The sequence below is a fragment of the Natrix helvetica genome, assembly GCF_964273705.1.
Source record: "Natrix helvetica genome assembly, chromosome: 6".
Taxonomy (NCBI): Eukaryota; Metazoa; Chordata; class Lepidosauria; order Squamata; family Natricidae; genus Natrix; species Natrix helvetica.
Genome location: NC_138553.1, coordinates 7,980,330 through 8,001,192, shown reverse-complemented (window position 1 = coordinate 8,001,192; position 20,863 = coordinate 7,980,330). Strand labels below are relative to the sequence as shown.

General features: G+C 42.4%; 2 protein-coding genes across 13 annotated transcripts in view; one reads left to right on the top strand and one right to left on the bottom strand.

Annotated features, from left to right (window-relative positions):
- CMAS (cytidine monophosphate N-acetylneuraminic acid synthetase) overlaps positions 1-20,863 on the bottom strand; it is a 189,669-nt gene that overhangs the window by 32,311 nt on the left and 136,495 nt on the right. The window lies entirely within an intron of this gene.
- C2CD5 (C2 calcium dependent domain containing 5) overlaps positions 1-20,863 on the top strand; it is an 87,823-nt gene that overhangs the window by 52,169 nt on the left and 14,791 nt on the right. For 6 of the 12 annotated variants that reach the window (XM_081957785.1, XM_081957786.1, XM_081957793.1 and 3 more), the window contains 9 exons: positions 1,912-2,026; positions 3,886-3,981; positions 7,392-7,586; positions 9,944-10,130; positions 12,879-13,043; positions 14,765-14,905; positions 16,350-16,413; positions 17,509-17,570; positions 18,556-18,654. In XM_081957785.1, coding sequence (XP_081813911.1) covers positions 1,912-2,026; positions 3,886-3,981; positions 7,392-7,586; positions 9,944-10,130; positions 12,879-13,043; positions 14,765-14,905; positions 16,350-16,413; positions 17,509-17,570; positions 18,556-18,654 — 1,124 coding nt within the window. Of the gene's footprint in view, positions 1-1,911; positions 2,027-3,885; positions 4,075-7,391; positions 7,587-9,943; positions 10,131-12,878; positions 13,044-14,764; positions 14,906-16,349; positions 16,414-17,508; positions 17,571-18,555; positions 18,655-20,863 lie in introns of all 12 variants that reach the window. The other 6 variants (XR_014175741.1, XM_081957784.1, XM_081957791.1 and 3 more) reach the window with 2 other exon arrangements.

Genomic DNA, 20,863 nt, shown 5'->3' with positions numbered 1-20,863 from the left:
GGAGCACTTCGCCCCAACAGCAACTGCTTTTCTGTGCGCCTGGCGTTTAAAACATCCGGCTATCTATCTAAACGGCTGCTGTTGGGGCAAAGCGCTCTGCGATCCTTTTCTGTGCGCCTGGCGTTTAGATAGATAGCCGGATGTTTTAAACGCCAGGCGCACAGAAAAGCAGCTGCTTTTGGGGCGAAGCGCTCCGTGATCCTTTTCTGTGCACCTGGCGTATATCGCCTGGCGTATATCGGCGTATAACACGCATACATCATTTGCCCCCTCTTTTTCGGGGGGGAAAGTGCGTGTTATACGCCGATAAATACGGTATTTTTCTTCATTGACAAGAATGAAGAATTTCTTCATTTTCCAAGAATAAGCGATAGAGCTATTCAGCATTAACCTAACAACTCAGTATTTTTCCCCGTTTGAGGTTAAAAGTATAAACAGAATATCTTCATAACTCTTTTGGTGATGGTGATGTTGGTATTTGTCGAATCAGTTAAAAATACAAAAACAAGGACAATTAATTATTTAGGCTTATGCAATAATGTTACATTTAGCCAGAGAGTTTTTAAAACTTTTTTCCCATCAAGTGAGCAGTGTGGTTCAGTGTTTTTTTAACTCTCTAAATTGCACTCTGCTTTTTTAACCCTAACAAAGTTAAACACTTATTCAAATCATCCAAACTCTTAAGTTAATTTATCTTGCAATCTACCTCAGTGAGGGTGAACCTTTTCGGCAGAGTGCTGAAAAGCGTGCACGAGCACTCGTTACCCGTGCAACCTGGAAGGGGAGCTGCAAAGGGGGCATCCATGCGCATGCCGGGAAATACACTTCCAGTTCCCAGTGCACGCATGTGCAGCCGCCACCTAGTCTTCCAGTTACTGGCATGCATGCGTGCGCAATGATCAGTTGGCCAGCGCGCATGCGCCAGATTTCAGCACTGCCGCATGTATGAAGATCAGCTGATCACCACACATGCATGCATACCACAAACCTGGAAGAGGAACGGGTGACGCCGCGTGTACCAGGCAAAATGGTTCCGTGTGCTACTTCGGGCACGCGTGCCATAGGTTCGCATCACGGATCTACCTCCTCAAGTTGCTTTTTAAAAAAATGATGCAAGGGAGACACATTGTGACCAGTGGACTTTTAAATACTGAGATTTGCTGACTGCAAATGTGTAATTGGAGATGCTGTCTCTTTTTTTTTTTTTCATAGTCAGAGATACTTTTGGCGTGTCTCTTGGTAGGTTGAGCATAAGAATGCAGGTGATCCTTGACTACAACCATTCCTTTAGTGACTGTTCAAAGTTACAACGGCATTGAAAAAAGTGACTTACGACCATTTTTCATACGGTCATTGCAGCTTCCCCGTGGTCACGTGATAAGAAGTCAGATGGCAACTGAATATTTAGTGTCCTGGGTTCATGCAATCACTTTTGCAAGCTTCTTACAAGCAGAAGCCGGATTCAGTTAACCATCGTGTCATTAATTTAACAACTGCAGTGATTCATTTAACAACCGTGGCAAGAAAGGTTGTAGAATGGCGCAAAACTCACTTATCAACTGTCTCGCTTAGCAATGGAGATTTTGGGCTCCGTTGTGGTTGTCAGTCAAGGATTGCCTCTAATGGTATTTTGAGCAAAACCATCAAGTATAGAAATCACATCCTACTTAGAGCTCTTATATTCTCTGAGAATCGAAGAGAAATGGACTAGCTTCGATTGCGTGAAATCGCCACCCCACCCAGGTAGCCACACTTGCCTTAATTGGCTGGAAGAAGAAGAAGAAACGGGAATTTTGCTGAGGTCTTATGCTAGCTTAAACAAGCTAACCAGCATTTAGTTAACGTCTTTGCTTCAACCAAACATTTTGCATCTCTGCTGAATAGTAAACGGATGTGCTCTGTATCTTTCAGATGACCCGGAAACACGCGACGCCTGGTGGGCAGAAGTCCGTCAAGAAATCAAATCCCATGCGAAAGCATTGGGGTGCCACGCTGTGGTGGGCTACAGTGAATCAACTAGCATTTGGTAATTCGCTGGCTCAGTTTGTCTGACAATTCAAAGACTTTCCTTCTGCAAGCAGCAGAAGGAAAGGGTGAAAAGAGAAGAACGGAGACCTGTTGTATTCCAATTAATGGGAAGTAGGAAGGCTCAGGAGGATATAAGTGGCGTATAGTAATACAGCCACTTAGCTGCTGGGAAGCGGCAGCGGTGTAGGATGTTATTTCTGCATTGCTGCTGTTTGCTTTGGTGAGCGAAGGAATGGCAAATTCTTCTGAATAGCAGAACCTTCATTTTTATTATTTGTGGCACGAGGCATCTTCACTTGTAGCCTTGTAACCTTTGATCAGTGATGAAGAGGAGATGCCATTTGGGGACATGAAGATAGAAGATAGGAAACAACACTGACTTGAGGACACAGGGGAAAAAAGGGATGGGAAATGATCCACTACATCAGCGGTGGGGGATGATGGACCCTTTAGGACTTGTGGGCTTCAGCTCCTAGAATTCTTGAGCCAACCATGCTGGGTGTTGAAGTCCACAAGTCATAAAGGAGCCATCACTGTTCCCCATCCCCGCACTACATAATAGGGAATTCATATTAGCAAGTACAGGTGGTCCTTGATTTACGAGCGCTCAAAATTATGACAGACCTCCCCAGGGGATTTACCACCCAGTATCAAAGTTTCAACGACCACCCGTCCAACAGAGTCACGTGACTACATTTCAGGCACTCGGCGATCAGCCTGTATTTAAGGCCATTTGCAGTATTTGCCAAATAGCATTTGTTTCCAGTTTTCCGCAAAACCGTCCCATCGTGAACAGTTGGTTCACTTAACAATCACAACATTTGCAACTGCCACAAAAACAGTTTGCAAAATCTGGTCGGTCATAGGACAATCTGCTTTACAACCGTCACAAACCTAGGACTATCATGGATAAACGCCATTGCAGTCATGAAATCAAAGACTACCTGTATTTGATGGATGTGCAAAGGTAATACATTTACCTTTTTGCCCGGCCCTTTACTTTACTTTACTTTAATTGGATTTGTTAACCGCTCCCTCTCCCCTAGGGGACTTCCTCTTTTGGAACCCAGGTCTGGGGGTCCACATCCCTTCGACTTAAAATTCTCAGCCTGGAAAAAGCCCTGCAAACCGAGGCTGCCATTTTAGTTTTGGAGCAAAGCATCCAGCAGATCACATGGAGGCCTAATGTATCCCTCAGGCCCTCTGGAAATGAATTGTCCTTCTCCCAGCCAAAATAATCACTTTATGGCAGGCAGCATATTTTTCAAAACTCCCCTGCCCCAAATGCTCACTTTGAACATGGATTTGGGTTGCGGGTTTTTTATTTTTGGGAAGAGATTTGGCAATGCATATGACTGAACCCATGACTGATTTTTTTTCTTTTTTCCTTCCTTCTTTCCTTCCTTCTTTCTTTCCCTCCCTCCCTCCTTCCTTTCTCCCTTTCCCCCTCTTTCTCTGTTCCCTTCCTTTCTTTTTTCTTTCCTTCCTTCCTTCCCTCCCTTTTCCCTCTTTCACTTCTTCCTTCCTTCCTTTCCTTTCTTTTTTCTTTCTTAATTTCTTTTCTTCCTTCCCTCCCTCTTTTTTCCTTTCTCTTTTCCTCTCCTTCCTTTCTTCTTTCCTTCCATCCTTCCCTCCCCTCTCCTTTCTCCCTCTTTCCCCCTCTTTCTCTTTTCCCTTCCTTTCTTCCTCCCTTAATTTCTTTCTTTCTTTCCTTCCTTCCCTCCCTCCTCCTTTTCTCACTCTTTTTTTCTTTCTCTTTTCCCTTCCTTCCTTCCTTCCTTAATTTCTTTCTTTCCTTCCTTTCTCCCTCTTTTTCCCTCTTTCTCTTTTCCCTTCCTTCCTTCCTTCCTTTTACAGCGAGGAGGTCTGTATTTTGTCTGCCTCGGGCACAGCAGCTGTGCTGAATCCCAGGTTTCTCCAGGATGGAAACATGGAAGTCTGTTTGGAACCAAGGTTGTCATGGCAGCCTGGCTACTTTTCCATAGGGTCAGAGAAGGGAGAGGTTGATTTTTTTCCTCAGAACCAAGATAGTTCTTCTCTATTAGGGTAGGTTACCAGTGGTACAGCCCAGAATGCGGGGCCGACTACTTTACTGATTTTTCACTAACAACAGCAGACGCTGTGGCACTGCCCCAATCACTAGTCTTACTGCTTTAAAATGTCTAACAGCCTGACTAAGGTAACCGTTTGGCTACTAACAACAGAACGCAAAGCCTTCCCCCTGTTTCGAACTGTCCCTCTCCTAACACTGAGTGTGCAAGTGACTCTCTATTTCCCACCATTGTCAAAATTTTATGACACATCAAAGCAAGGTTTCCCAACCTTGGCAACTTTAAAGGCGCATGGACTTCAACTCCCAGAATTCCCCAGCCAACCATAGAGACTTGTCTCTCCTTTTCAAGTTACAGCAAAAATTACCATATTTTTAAGAGTATAAAATGCACCAAGATTTTGAAGAGGCAATTTTTTTTTTTAAAAAAAAAGGTTTTTGCACTCTGCAGACCTCCCAAAAACGGCTCGTTTGTTTGTTTGTTTTAAAAAAAGGGCTGAATAGTCTTTAGGAGGCTTGTAGAGAGCGCTCCTGGGGGGTGCCCCCCCCAAAACAAGGAAAAAGCAGCCCTTTCCCCTCATTTCTTCCCTCCCCAGTCCCCAGGAGCACTCTGAAAGTCTCCTAAAGGCTCTGCACGGCCATTTTGGTGAAGGGGGTGGGGTTTCTGGAGGCAAACAAATGCTGTATTCAGTGTACAAGACGCACCCAGATTTTCAGCCTCTTTTTTGAGGGAAAAAGATGTGTCTTATACTCCGAAAAATACGGTAAGTTCACGGACCCCCATTTTGGGGTCTAGATTTCTATCTCAACATATCCCCTCCTCCCAACAGTTCTGGGTGAGGGAGCTGAATTTACACAAACATGGGTCAGCCATGACAATTTACCTCAGAGCATCAAGCTGACATTTGTCTTGTGGCATCAGTACGCAAATCGCTAAAATTGCCAGAAAGAATATTCTGTACAATTTTACAGGCCTTTTGAGTGCAACGCAGGCCCCCCTCCTCCCTGCTTGTCTGTCAAATCAAGGTTTCACCAAATATAAGTTTTCAATAAAAAATGATAAAGTTCAGCTCTTCAGGAAAAAAAACCCTACCAAAATGTATGAAGTGATTTTAAAAAATGCTGAGATATAATATACAAGAAAAGTTTGGCATGAGCAACTTGAGGTGTTGTCCGTTTTGCTTCTTCGCCAATCCTTCATATTCCCTCTGCTTTCCCGCACAGATGAGTGGAGGTTTTGTAATTTGCCGTTATTTGCTCCAACTCCGAAAGCTATTCTGTGCTTTTCTATTCTCATATTTACAAGTGCTAATGGAGTCAGCTTAATTTAAATAAGCTCCATTCTGATTTACTTAGTAGCTAAAGGATCCGCAGCATTATATCATGTTCGTTATCTTTTAATCCATGTGCGCCTTTAGTTGCTTGTTATATAATCAAACTCGGGTGTCAAACTGGCGGCCCGCGGGCCAGATGTGTCATGCACAGGCCACGCCCTCCCCAGCTCCGCGAAGGGAAAAAAATGTCACGATATGTCACACGCCGCCGTGAGTTTGACACCTGTGCTTTAGATCCACGAGAGACTCCTATGTTAATACAATGCTGAAAGTTCACATTTGAGTCGAAATACATATATGTTAACTTTTGATTAGAGAACAATTACAGGAAGATGGCCGCCTGAACTGGTTTATGATATCCGTATCTCTTGCATTCATAGTTTGTTACATTGAGTTGTATCACAGCTTATCCGTTTCTCTGATGCGGTCTTTTCAGCAATTCAGCGGAAGTTGTGCTCAACAGATCGAAGAAAAAGTCAATTATTACCAGTCCCTCTTTTCTCAGATTCATTTCTCCACCATCTGTTTCAGATGGTTGGGAGATCCTTCAGAAGGCTGTGAGAGTGCAGAGGGGGCCCGAGAAAGATAATTATTGCAAGGAGACATGTCTTGATCAACAAAAAGGTGGAGAAATACCACTGACCCTTACATTTTGTTTCTTAATTAAAAGCATTCTGTAGCTTCTAAGTCCCATCACATGACATATGCTAAGCAAATCACATGTCAGTGAGGCTACTCTTGCAGTCTGATTATTCAGCTTCAAAGTAAAGATGTTTTAGTACATGTCAAAAAATAAACAGTTCAGCTTTTTATCCATATTAAATATATTATGATAAACCTCAATGGGTTTGAAATGTACAGTTGTCAAATCAAGAGAAATTAAATATGATTTAAAAAACCCACTCCCTTCTAGCACTGATGATGTTACCTAATTGGGCAATGAAACGTCTGCAAGAAAACAACCAAGCTCAGAGAAACACCAAGGTTTCCACACTGTCACAAAGTTACTCAGTGATGGCCTGGTCTCCAAATTACGTAAATAACTAAATAAAATAAATGTTTTTTTTTTTTTAAATAGATTTCTCTAGCAGGCGACGCTTAGTTGCTGATTTGCATCCATAGCCAAATTTGCTACAAAACCTAGTTGTACTTCTGACCCACTAAAACTGTTCTTCATGACACAAGTTGTTCCATTCCTATTGAAATAATCGCTTCATAGAACTCTAAACCTAACAGAAATGAGTATTTGTGTTGTTTTGTGTCTTTTAGATCTACTGAAACCAATTCACAAAAAGCTGCTCAGTTTCTACTAATCTGTCCATGCATGTGTTATCTGTCAGGAGTTGTTCTGGTTTTAAAAAGGGGAGGGGAAATTAATTATCTGTTTGGCCTCTTGGGGGAGAAGAATGTCTGTTGACTAACTTGTTCAAATGCAGAAAAGTTTTATAAAAGAAAGCAGACCTGACCAGCCACGTACAGGTAGACCTCAATTTACAACCACTGTTGTGACTTGGATTTCCGTTGCTAAGCAAGGCCCTTGTTAAGTTTTATCATATTTTTGTTGCAGTTCTTAAGTGAATCACTGCAGTTGTTAAGTGAATCCTGCAGTTTTAAGCAAAGCTGACTTCTCCCGTTGGCTTGGTTGTCACAAGCTGCCTGGGAAGGTCGCAAAGGGCAAGTCACATGACCCGGGGATGCTGCCATCATTTTAAGTGCATGCTAATTGCCAAAATTTGATCACGTGACCTTGAGGATGCTTCAGCAGTTTTTAAGTACGAGGAGCAGGTCATTAAGTTGCTTCTTTTCAGTTGCGTCATAACTTTGAACTGTCGCTAAACCATGGGTTGTAAGTCGAGGACTACCTGTGTAGGTTATCTATATAAGCCTTGTGTGAACCCTCCCAACTTCAAGTGACTGACCCTGTTTTGAAAGTCGGGGCCTGAATGGTAATTTTAGACTTCTCACCATTTATCTCTTAGGCTAGATGAAACTTTACCTCCTGGACATTGTGGCTTCTGCCACATCCCTTACGATGAACTCAACATGCCGTTCCCGGCTCGGCTTGCTTACTGCTGCAGCTGCAGGAAGCAGAAAGTGCCCGATGTTCTTTTCACGACAATAGACTTGCCTGTGGACGCAGTGGTGTTTGGAAAAGGCTGCCTCATCCAAACCAGGTACTCCACAGGAAGGAATGCAGGAAGAAGAGACCTATTTTAATTGTTATCAAAGCCAGTGTCAGGCCTGTAATTCTGTTCCTTTTAGGATCTTTGGCCTGCCACATATTTAAAATGTATATATTATGCTGTTTCATTGGTATAGTAGTTGGGAGGGGGGAATAGAAAGGAGTAGGATTGTGGAATGTATTATTATGGATTTCTTAGAAGCTCAAGGTCGTCCTTTGTCTCCGCACCTCGACACCTGGCCGGAAGAAGAGGGGTGTACATGCCAGCGTGGAGGATGAAGATTGGACCATGTGATGAATTATGGGGTGTGGGGATAGATGATGAACTTTTAACTGGGTGAATTCACTGGATGTACGTTAGAGTTGAAATAATGTCAGCGTTCCAAATATCATGCAGAATTAAATCATTGTCCAAGGCAAAGTGATCCTTAAAACTCCAATTTAATAAGACAGGCATGTTGGCATTATGCTGTTGACCTGCTCCGTCTCCGACCTGGGCCGGTTCACCCCTCCTTAGGCAACCTGGTGGCCCTGCCCGCATTCTCCACCAAATAGCTGGAAGACTACGATACTGGCCAGAGAGACTATTGGTCTATACGTTCAAAAAGGCCTTAGATCCCAAACTGAAACAAGCTTGTGCCGTAAGGGGGACCCCAGATCATATCCAAGAATGGTACACCACTGCAATCATACTGGACCACGAGATTAACACCTATCCAAAGCCGGGCGCGGTGGCGCGAGCCTGTAATCCAGCTACTCCTGGAGGCTGAGGCTGGCGGATCGCTTGAGCTCAGGAGTTCTGGGCTGCAGTGGGCTATGCCGATCAGGTGTCCGCACTAAGTTCGGCATCAATATGGTGATCCCCGGGGAGCCGAGGGCCACCAGGTTGCCTAAGGAGGGATGAACCGGCCCAGGTCGGAGACGGAGCAGGTCAACAGCATAATGCCAACATGCCTGTCTTATTAAATTGGAGTTTTAAGGATCACTTTGCCTTGGACAATGATTTAATTCTGCATGATATTTGGAACGCTGACAGCCAGGTTATTAGAGCCACGGTGGTGCAGTGGTTAGAGTGCAGTACTGCAGGCTACTTTTGCTGACTGCCGTCTGCCTCCAATTGGGCAGTTCAAATCCCACCAGGCTCAAGGTTGACTCAGCCTTCCATCCTCCCGAGGTGGGTAAAATGAGGACCCAGATTGTTGGGGGCAGTAGGCTGACTCTGTAAAGTCCTTAGAGAGGGCTGTAAAGCACTGTGAAGCGGTATATAAGTCTAAGTGCTATTCCTAGTACTAGAATTTATATTCTGCGTTCATTATTTCTCCAAGTATCTTAAGGTGGCAAACATCCACTTTCCTCCTCCTATTTTCCCCACAACAGTCCTGTGAGGTGGGTTGGGCTGACAGAGGGTGACTGGTCCAAGGTCGCACAGCTGGCTTTCATTCCTAAGGCAAGACTAGAACTCCCAGACTCCTGGTGATTGGCTCAAGGCCGCCCAATTGACAGGTTCTGGAGAACCGGTAGCAGAAATTTTCAGTAGTTCGGAGAACCCAGCAAATACCACCTCTGGCTGGCCCCAGAGTAGGTGGGAATAGAGATTTTGCAATATCCTTCCCCCAGGAGTGGGATGGGAATGGAGATTTTGTAGTATCCTTCCCCTGCCACGCCCACCAAGCCACACCCACAGAATCAGTAGTAAAAAAAAAAATTTGAATTTCACCACTGGTCTGCAGGCTAAATCATACAATGAATAGCTAAGGGAATGAGGTACATTTAGCCTAATGAAGAGAAGGTTCAGGAGAGACATGATAACAGTCTTCCAATACTTGAAGGTCTGTCATGGGGAAAGGAGTCAATTTATTCTCCGAAGCACCTGAGGGCAGGACAAGAAGCAGTGGGTGGAAGTTCACCAGATCCAGCCTGGAACTAAAGAGGAATTTCCTGATAGGGAATAGCCTAATATCCCAGTATTTGAGGAGCTGCCACTGAGAAGAGGGGGTCAGCTTATTCTCCAAAGCACTTGAGGGCAGGATAAGAAGCAATGGATGGAAACTAATCAAGGAGAAAGCCAATCTAAAAATGAGGAGAAATTTCCTGACACTGAGAACAATTAATCAGTGGAATGTCTTGCCCAATTAACCAGTGGAACAGCTTGCCTCCTGGAGTTGTGGAATGCTCCATCGCTGGAGGTCTTCAAGAAAAGACTGGACAACTATTTATCCAGGATGGTATAAGGACGCCTACCTTGAGCATGGAGTTGGACTAGAAGACCTCCAAGGTCCCTCCTAGCCCTATGACTCTATGATTCCTTAAGGCCACATGACTTGAAATTTATTGTTCACTCCCCAACAGGCTATGCCGGCTGAAAAAGAAAGCCCAAGCCGAAGCCAACGCAACCTGCATCAGTAATCTGCTGCCATTTATGGAGTACGAAGTGCACACTCAATTGATGAATAAGCTGAAGATGAGAGGGATGAACGCCCTCTTTGGCCTACGGATACAGATCACGGTGGGAGAAACGATGTTGATGGGTCTGGCAGTAAGTTTTCCCATTTGTCTCTTAAACATTTTGATTCCCCCCCCCCCCCCCCCTAATCCATCTCACCGTAATCTCCCTCCAGTTTTTCATCCTGGAAAAAATACTTAAGCATTGAACAGAATAGGATGGTTTTACATGTCTTCTTAACCCAGAATGTCAAGAATTTATCAGCTTAAACATTTTAAAAAAAAAGTTGTGTGAAAGAAACAGGCCATGAACTTTTTAAAATAAACCATGAAGATTTCAGAATTGAAAGACTTATAATAGTACATTTTCTAAAGTTAATGAACAGCAGCTGGAATCCGGTTTTTGGTGTTTCAGTCCATTTTAAAAAGTTTCTACCACAGTAAAAGGCTACTAAGGAAGATCTCTTTAGAGGTCAGATGTTATCCCTCATCACTGCTTTTTGTGGGGTTATAGCTACAGCACCTATTGGTGCCTTTTGTGTTTGGCATTAAATGCACAAAGATAATCTGTAAGTTTAAATTCCCAAGATTTCTACAAATTCAGGTTTATAACTTTGAACAAGCTGCATTGTCACACTGAAATATCCCTCAGTGCTTCTTAATTCTTTTTTAATCTATATTTTGACCTGCACTTTCCCACTTAATAATAATAATAATTTTATTTGATTAGCCGCAACCCTCTCCCGAAGGACTCGGGGCGGTGTACAATCAAAGCAAATAAAATACAGATAAAGACAACATACATACATAAAAAACAAAGACATATACATGTGCATGGAGGAGGAAGATTAATAAGTGAAGACAATTAAAAAACACAATTTAAAATCCCATTAAATAAAAATTACCAATTAAAAAACCCGTCAGGAGCGTTATGAAGTTATGGTTGAGCCAGGCCAGCTATTTGGAATAGGTGGGTCTTGAGCTTTATACGGAAGGAGCGGAGGTCAGTGGTGGTCCTAATATCCGGAGGGAGGTCATTCCACAGGGCTGGGCCCGCCACAGAGAAGGCTCTGCTCCTAGGCGCCGCCCCTCGGCACTGTCTGGTGGACGGCACCTGGAGATGTCCCTCTCTGTGCGAGCGGATGGGTCGTAGGGATGTATGGGGCAGAATACGATCCCGCAGGTAACTAGGTCCTGAGCCATGGAGCGCTTTAAAGATCGTAATCAAGACCTTGAAACGCACCCGATAGACCACAGGAAGCCAGTGCAGCTCGCGCAGGAGAGGTGTCACATGGGAGTACCTAGTACTCCCCATAATCACCTGCGCGCCCGCATTCTGGACCAACTGCAGTCTCCGAGTGCATTTCAAGGGAAGCCCCATGTAGAGAGCGTTACAGTAGTCCAGGCGAGACGTCACCAGCGCATGGGTGACTGTGCGTAGGGCGTCCCGGTCCAATAGGGGGCGCACCAGGCGAACCTGGTGGAACGCCCCCCTGGCCACGGCTGTCCCATGGTCATCCATGGACAGCCTGGCATCCAGGAGGACGCCCAAATTGCGCGCCCGCTCCACGGGGGCGAGTTGAATGCCCCCAATGGCCAGAGATGGAATTAACTGGTTGAACCGGGGGGCCGGAACCCACAGCCACTCCGTCTTGGAAGGGTTGAGCTTGAGTCGGTTGTCATCCATCCAGACCCGTACGGCTTCCACACACCGGGACATCATTTCGACGGCCTCGTTGGGGTGGTTCGGGGTGGAAATGTACAGCTGAGTATCATCAGCGTATAGATGATATCCCACCCCGAAACCACGGATGATCTCGCCCAGCGGCTTCATGTACGTGTTGAACAGGAGTGGCGAGAGGACCGACCCCTGTGGCACCCCACAAGTAAGGGGGCTTAGGGTCGACCTCTGCTCCCCTGCCAACACACGTTGCGTCCGGCCAGAAAGGTAGGAGCCGAACCACCGCAAGACGGTGCCCCGGACCCCCTTGTTTACTTTCTGAAGAAAAATGTGACTTGCTCACACAATCCCACCCACCTACACTTATGCTGCACAAACTAGATCAGGGGTCTCCAAACTTGGCAAGTTTTAAGACTTGGAGGACTTCAACTCCCAGAATTCCCTGGTCAGCACAGCTGGCTGAGAAATTCTGGGAGTTGAAGTCCCACAAGTCTTGAAAGTTGTCAAGTTTGGAGACCCCTGGTCTAGATCAATGTTTCTCAATCTCAAGAGTTTTAAGATGTGAGGACACCATTAAAGGAAAAAAAATGTATACAGTTTGGTTTCTACTTGGAAATTTCTGAATATGTTGAAGTCCACACATCTTCAGGGTGCTAAGTTTGAGAAACTCTGATCCAGATAAACGGTCAATAAAGGTAAAGGTTCCCCTCACACATATGTGCTAGTCGTTCCCAACTCTAGCGGGTGGTGCTCATCTCCGTTTCAAAGCCGAAGAATCAGCACTGTCCGAAGACGTCTCCATGGTCATATGGTCGGCATGACTAAACGCCGAAGGCGCATGGAACGCTGTTACCTTCCCACCAAAGGTGGTTCCTATTTTTTCTACTTTCATTTACATGCTTTCGAACTGCTAGGTTGGCAGAAGCTGGGACAAGTAACGGGAGCTCACTCCGTTACGAGGCACTAGGGATTCGAACCGCCGAACTGCTGACGTTTCCGATTGACAAGCTCAGCGTCTTAGCCACTGAGCCACCGTGTCCGCTTTAAACAGTCAATAGCACATTTTTAACTCTTACATTTTTATACCAATAGGAGGAAAGTGTTTAGACTGTGTTTCCCACAATGCCTTAGTTTCTTACTAAGTATACCTTTTTTTCACAGTCTGCTACAGGGGTTTATCTGGCTGCTTTACCTACTCCTGGTGGTATTCAGATTGCGGGGAAAACTCCCAGCGATGCCACTTACGAACAGCATATCTCTCATATGCAGAAGAAAATCAATGACACAATCGCCAGAAACAAAGAGCTGTATGAAATTAACCCTCCGGTAAGCAATGCTGTAGAAGTACTGACACAATTTAAGTCAAATGCTTCTCATAAGGCAGGGACATTTATCCCTTTAATTACAGGTAGTCCTTGGCCACCAGTAGCCTCCCACCGTCCAGTACGACCCCACAGAGTTGGCCTCCTCAGGGTGCCGTCGGCCAGACAGTGTTGGCTGGTGACCCCCAGGGGGAGAGCCTTCTCTGTGGGAGCGCCTTCCCTCTGGAATGAGCTGCCCCCGGAGCTTTGCATAATCCCTGACCTCCGGTCCTTCCGACACGCCCTAAAAAGTTGGCTTTTCCAAGCAAGCCGGCCTGGCCTGTTAATTTTATCTCATTTTTTAAATGTTATTGTCCTATTAATTGGGTTTGTTTTTTTGGATATGTATCTAATTTCTTTTTAACTTACGTGATATGTGTTTTTTAATGTTGTACGCCGCCCTGAGTCCTTTGGGAGAAGGGCGGCATATGAATCCAATAAAACAAACAAACAAACAATAAACAAACAAGACTTACGACCACCATTGAGCCCAGAATTTATGTTGTTAAGTGAGAAATTTGTTAAGTGTGCTTTGCCCCATTTTACGACCTTTCTTGCCACATTTAAGTGAATCACAGCAGTTGTTGAATTAGTGACTTAGTTGCAAAGTGAATCTGGCTTCCCCTATTGACTTCGCTTGTCAGAAGGTCACAAAAGGGGATCACACGACCCAGGGACACTGCAACGGTCATAAAGATGAACTAATTGTCAAGCATCTGAATGTAAAACATGTGACCATGGAAATGCTGCAAGGGTCGTAAGTGTGAAAAATGGTCATAAGTTACTTTTTTTCGGTGCCATTGTAACTTCGAACGGTCACTGAATGATCAGTTGTAAGTTGAGGACTACCTGTATTATGAATGAAAGCTTAGGTGTAGTTGATTTCTGAAAATATAAAGACAATCAATGTTTAGGAGACAGAACCCTATAAAAATAAGGAGAAAGAAAGTGGTCTTATTTTATTTATTTATTATTCATGCTTCTAGACCGCCCCCTCTCCCAAAAGGGACTCGGGGCGGTGTACAGTCCATGCAAAATATATCAAAATACAATAAAATTGAATATGTACAGTTGGAATGGAGGAGGTTAAAAATGGAATTAAAAGAACTGTACAAAGCAATATATATAAATATAGGATTTTGAACCCCTAAAACACACACAATAAGTTAAAAACAATACCCCTAAAATAACCAGTTAATACATTTGCCAGGAGGGACAGTTGTAATTATGCCAGGCCTGCTAATCGGAACAGGTGAGTCTTCAATTTTTGCCGGAAGGAGCGGAGGTCAGTAGTGGTTCTAATGTCGGGGGGGAGGTCATTCCAGAGGGTTGGGCCCATCACAGAGAAGGCCCTACTCCTTGGTGTCGCCCGTTGGCATTGCCTAGTGGACGGCACCAGGAGAAGTCCCTCTCTGTGTGAGCGAATTGGCCGCAGGGATGTATGTGGGAGGATGCGATCCCGCAAGTAACTAGGTCCCATTCCTGAACATGTTTAGTTGCAAAACTAAACATGTTCAGGAATAAAAGGTGGGATGAAAGTTACTCATTTTGGTCAGGACAGAAATAGCTAGGAGATCTCATCCCCTTTTTTTCTTTATGTTGGAGAAAAGTTGTGGTGGTAGCAATATGTTTAAAGTTCTTTAATAAATGTGAGATGCCTACATGACGCCATATTGTTTTGCGTAGGAGACATCTGAAGAAATTCTAGGTTCTCCCATTCCAGAACCGAGACACCGGACCAGGTTGCTAAGATCTCAGTCTGAAAGCTCCGATGAAATTGCAGAATTGGATCTCTCTCATGGCAAGAAAGACGCCTTTGTGTTGGAGGTATGTTCTCCTTCAGAAAAGTTTATTTTCTACCTGATCTTATCAAGAATAAACAGAATTCCATCATTTATTGTTTACAGAACCATTTCATTAATAGTTAAGAAAATATTATGGCATTCTACGCATAGCATATCTGAATTTGTGAGTGAAAGGAGAGGAGAGAGGGAGAGGGAGGGAGGGGGGATAGAAAGAAAAAAAGGTACAGGAATCCAAAATTCTATACCCAGCATGCTGAATTCTAGGCAATCCAACTATTGACTAATCCAAACGGTGTAGGGTTTCCTGCCTAGGCAGTGGGTTGGACTAGAAGACCTCCAAGGTCCCTTCCAACTCTGCTATTGTATTGTATTGTATTATAACAGATTTATTCGACCAAAATGTTAAATGCACCAGTCTGCTACTTTAGGAGTTCATCAGGTAGATGGTTATATCTACTGCCATTTAATAAAAACAGCTATTGTAATCTACTCTGCATTTTTGAAAATATGCAACATGTGTAGTGGAATCTGCAACCAGAGTAGGGGTGAGTTAAGAGGCTGGCTAGCTTGAAATCCCTGTGGGGAATAAATAAGCGTTCCCCCCTTGGGATACTATATTCAGTTCTGGTCATCATAATACAGAAAAGATGCTGAGACCCTAGAAAGAGGGCAGAGAAGAGCGGCAAAGATGATGAAGGTCTGGAGGCAAAATCATATGACAGTCAAGGGAGCTAGGAATGCGTAACCTATCAAGCAGAAGGATTATTGGGGACATGATAGAGGACTTATTCGCCAGAGGGCAAGACAAGAAATAATGGGTGAAAGCTTGTTAAAGAGAGATACAACCTAGAAGAAAGGAGAAATTTTTCTGACAGTGAGACCAATTAATCAATGGAATAGTTTGGCTGCCGGAGTTGTGGGTGTGCCATCACTGGAAGTTGCCACAAATAGACTGAACAACCATTTGGCTGAGATAGTATAAGGCTCCTGCCTTGTGCAGGGGGTTGAACTGGAAGACCTCCAAGGTACTTCCAACTCTATGATTCTATGGGAAGGAAGCAACTGGGATCTGACTTTATCTGAAATTTTTGGAGTCCCTAATCTGGTTGTTTGGAAGACGGTGCAGTTGGTGTGGCGAGAGTTTTTTTTTTTAGTAGGTAAGTCACAATAAACATGTCTCACAGGCTCATGGTGCTCCTTGCGCCTGCCGAAAGGTTTAAAAAAGAAATGAAAAACAACTCACCAATACTGAATTTTAATTTTAATATACTAAAATGTTTAAAATCTGTTAACGAGTCCCCAAATATTTAATTTTAAAAGTCAGATATATGAGTTAGACTTCTCATATTGGCTGATAATGCCTTTATACAATATGTATATTAAATATGCTTTCCACCCAAAATATCTCTTGATAAAGAACATTTCAAAGACCATATTATTATGTGTAGCTATTTCCCCCCCCTCAGATTGATGATACTGATGCAATGGAAGATGTTCATTCTTTGTTGACAGATATCCCTCCACCCTCAGGTACAGTTGATTTTTTTAAAATTCTGATAATATTATAAAATACTCCCAAAGGTTTGAAAATTGCCAGTACTCTTTTCACAGTGTGTAGAATAATCCCATGTACATTTTATGTTAGAAGAGGTCATACTTTTAGATGTCTTGGATGTGATCTTATAAATAGTAAGTCCATTTATTGTTAGATAGCTAGAAAAGCTACATAATTTGCAAGCTCAATAGATATTTGCTTATCTATATATAAAAAAGCGAAATACCACTTGTGCATCATCACGAAATATCCAGAACTGTAAAGCCTACAAACTTGAAATTTGGCACGTACATTCCTCTTGGCTTCTAGGTGCTCACTAAGAAAGATTTTTCAAAATGACCATCAGATCATTAGTATTTCTTATACAGTTATAAGCTCTAATGCTAAGGAGTTCTACTCCCCCTCCCCACCTGAAAAGAACTCTGTTCCATCTGCCAGTTGCCTTATATTAACATACTCTGATGCTAAGGGGTTACACATTTTACTCCCCCTCCCCACCTGAAAAGAACTCTGTTTCAACTTCCAGTTGCAGCTGAGCGCTGGTGGGGTTAAAAGGCTCAAGCCTATCTATTTTATTGTTGTTAGATTTACAGTCATGTCTTAATCTGTAACAGAAATTTAGCTTACCGTCTCTAATGAAATAATACAGTGCCTTTTTTAACTACTCATTAATTTTCAAGCTTTAAGTTTCAATTTATCAAGCCAGATCATAAATTTATCAAGTCCGATCACATAGTTTCGTAACAAAGCACAGGTATCCAGCTAGTATGTAATGAATGTGACACACTTTATTGTAGATTTGTGCATTTAATAAATACTTTCAGTGTCTCAGTGTATTGGAACGTAAGTTATATTTAACTGAATTGAACTGATTCATTCATTCCTAAGTATATACAGTATACATATTTCTTTAAAATATTACTAAATTTACTCTTTCTCATAAAAATACCATGCAAATAGAAAATACAGTGACTTCGTAAATCAGCTATGCTGAAAACCTGAGTGAATGAAAGAACATCGTTATATCTGCTTTTTTTAATACTAAAAAAAATGAATTTGTTCTTTGTCAGGCTTTTATAGCTGCAATACGGAAATTATGCCTGGAATAAACAATTGGACTTCTGACATACAGGTAAAATAGTATTAATATACTCGGATCAATTTTCAAAGTAATAAATAAAGTGTGCAAAACTGCTTTTCTTTCACTTCATATTTGTTTAGGTTTTTAGCATTATCAAAAATGTAGGGTTTTTTCACATAAATTAGGAGTGTAAGTTCAAAAGATATTCTCAGACGAGGCCCCACAATGAAGGATGTTTTCTCTCTGTGTGCCAGTTCCATAACCATAGCTAGTAAAGAAACTTGGAAGAGAGTACAGGTCCTTAACTGACAACAATTCATTTGGTGGCCATTCAAAGTTACGATGGCACTGAAAAAAGTGACTTGTGACCATTCGTCATACTTATGACCATCTGCATGGCCCCGTGTTTTACAATTGGATGCTTGACAAGTGATTCATATTTATGATGGTTGTAATGTAGCGGGATCGTGTGATCAACTTTTGTGACCTGACAAAGCAAAGTCAAAGGGGAAGCCAAGTTCACTTTACAACCGTGTTGCTAATTTAACAACTGCAGTGTTTCACTTAACAACTGCAACAAGAAAGGTGTTAAAATGAGACAAAACCCACTTAACAAATGTCTCACTTAAGCAACAGAAATTTTGGCCTTGATTTTGGTTGCACTTGTATAGATTACTATCCCACGCATAAACTTTCTTGCCGTAAACTTTCTTGTAAGAAATGTCCAATCTTAACATTTGATCCAGAGATTATGTGCCCAGTCCTCTATCTCTTCTCTTATATGAATGTTAACGTACAACACTTCATTTATTTTCAATTTATGGTGGCGAAATGTATTCCTTCCAATCTACATAGGATTGTCCTCATTAGCATGAAATGCATCACACCTGATCTAGTTGGCATAAAATTATCCTAGAATAAATTTCATTTTTCTTTTGTCTTGTACCTCTTATCATCTCAGTTGTAATTCAGCCAATAATAAGGCTCTTATTTATACTTAAGGATGTCAATTCATGATCTTGTTTTCCTGCTTCAGATGTTTACGTCTGTAAGAGTCTCCAGACTTAGCAATGTTACCCTCACAAACCAAACTCTCAACAAGACCTTTAACGATCTCTGTGAGAATCTACTAAAGGTAAGAGAATGCTTGCTGGAATTAATCTAGCTATTTGAACTATTTTGTTTATTCAGTCCTTTGCTTTAGGTGTGTTTGCTTGCTTTTCTGGTGTAAATGATAGATGACGTTAAATAAATGACTGTTATATGGAAGACATCAAGTACCCTGTGTAAAATAATAACTAAGTGATTTTGTATATTATTACTACATTGTCTTCCCATCTTGAGCTAACCTTTGCAGTCTATTCATGGTCTATTTGATTTACTGTTTTTGGCAATCCTTTACATGCTGCAAGAATTGTGGCGGTTTACAGTAGTTTTTACCCCCCCCCCCCCAACTTCTTTAATTTACAATTTTACTCAGACTATTATATGATTTTATACTTGGTTTTATTCTAATCAATCGTGACTCTTTTGTTTGTTTTCTTGGTCAATGACCAAAATAAAACCCAAAAATATCCATGGTAAAAAATTAAAAGCACAGAATGATAGAAGTATAGAATCCAAAGACTATATTACAGTCACCCATGCTAAGTATCACGCATCACTTAGACCCCGTAGAATAGCACTTTTCAAGAATCTTGGAAAAGCCAAACTTTTAGGACTAACCTCAATTCAAGTGAAATCTATTTTAAAACATTGCACTATACTGGACAGGTTCTTCCAATTTACATCTCTGGGGGCGAAACCCTGAACATTTGTAAATTACTTTCCAATCTAAACTAAATCCAGATCAAAACAATATATTTAACATTCATAGTACTGATTAATGCTCTGACTGAAAGTCAAATAAGATTTGGCTTACCTGATTTGCTACCTGTAATAACTGTGGATCTCATAAAATAATACATGTCTGTGATCTTTATTTTCTCTAAAATAATGTGGATTTCCTTTCTGAAATGAGTACAGCTATCTAAAAAAAACAAGTACTCCTTGTCATACTCCTCAGGCAGGCATCAGGAACATTTCATTTGCATAATTTTGGAGCTGAAGCATATTCAAGGTCCATTTGCTTAGCTGTAAGTTTTTCCAGCTACACAATCCATGTCATCAGCTGGGTCGTCTTTTCATGGGGGTAGCATTTTCTCACTAACCCTCTCTGTTTAGGGTATCATGTTCCACAGATCGACTAGGTACAGTCGATGTGTTGGGAGCAGCTTTTTAAAAAGAGCACCTTAGGAGTTAGTTATAAAGAAATGAAACCAATATTTTAAACTTTTCATAGCATGTTGAGCATTGGTATCAAATTGGGGCCAACAGCGTGGTAATCTGCAAGTACCATCTAATTATTGTTCGTACTTGCCAACTACTCAACTGCCCACTTACATTTTTATATTGCCCCCCCCCCCCCAAATAGATTAGATAGACAGATGCAGTAGATAGATGAGATAAATAGATAGTGAAGATGAGGTAGGTAGGCAGTGAGATAGAGAGATAGATAAGATGGATGGATGGATGGGTGGGTGGGTGGGTGGGTGGATGGATGGATGGATGGATGGATGGATGGATGGATCAGAGCTCCAAACTCTAGTTGACTTCTTTCCACTCACAACATGTCTTGAAAGTTTATGAAGAACATTCTTCAGAAGACATAAGAAAGGACTATGCAACCAGAACTCGGCTTTCTGGAAATCTGAACCTTTTTTGAAAGAGAATGTTATTATCTAATACACCTGGGAATTTGGGGAGATAATGAAATGAACAGAGAGCCAGTTTAGTTTAGTGTTTAAGGCTCCAAGCTATAAAACGGGAGACTGTGAGTTCTAGTCCCTCCTTGGCACCTCAGCTGAGACCTAGGAAGAAGAAAACAACGGCAAACCACGTCTGAAATATTGCCAGGAAAACTGCAGGACTATAGGCAGTCCTCAACCAATGACCCTAAGTGGGATCAGAATTTCAGTGGCTAAGCGGGGTGATTGTTAAGTGAGTCACACCCGATTTTGTTGTTGTTAAGTGAATCACATGCTTGTTAAGCAAATCTGTCTTTCCCCATTAACTTTGCCAGCTGGGAAGGTTACAAATGGTGATCATGTACTCCAAGAACATTGCAACTCTTGTAACTTCATGTCAGTTGCCAAGTGCCCACATTTGGATCTCATGACGGTGTGTGTGTGTGTGTGTGTGTGCTGCAGTGGCCTTAAGTGCAAGGACTAGACGAAAGGCATTTTTAAAGAGCTGTTATAACTTTCAGGGTTGCTAGATCAATGGTTATAAATTGAGGACTACCT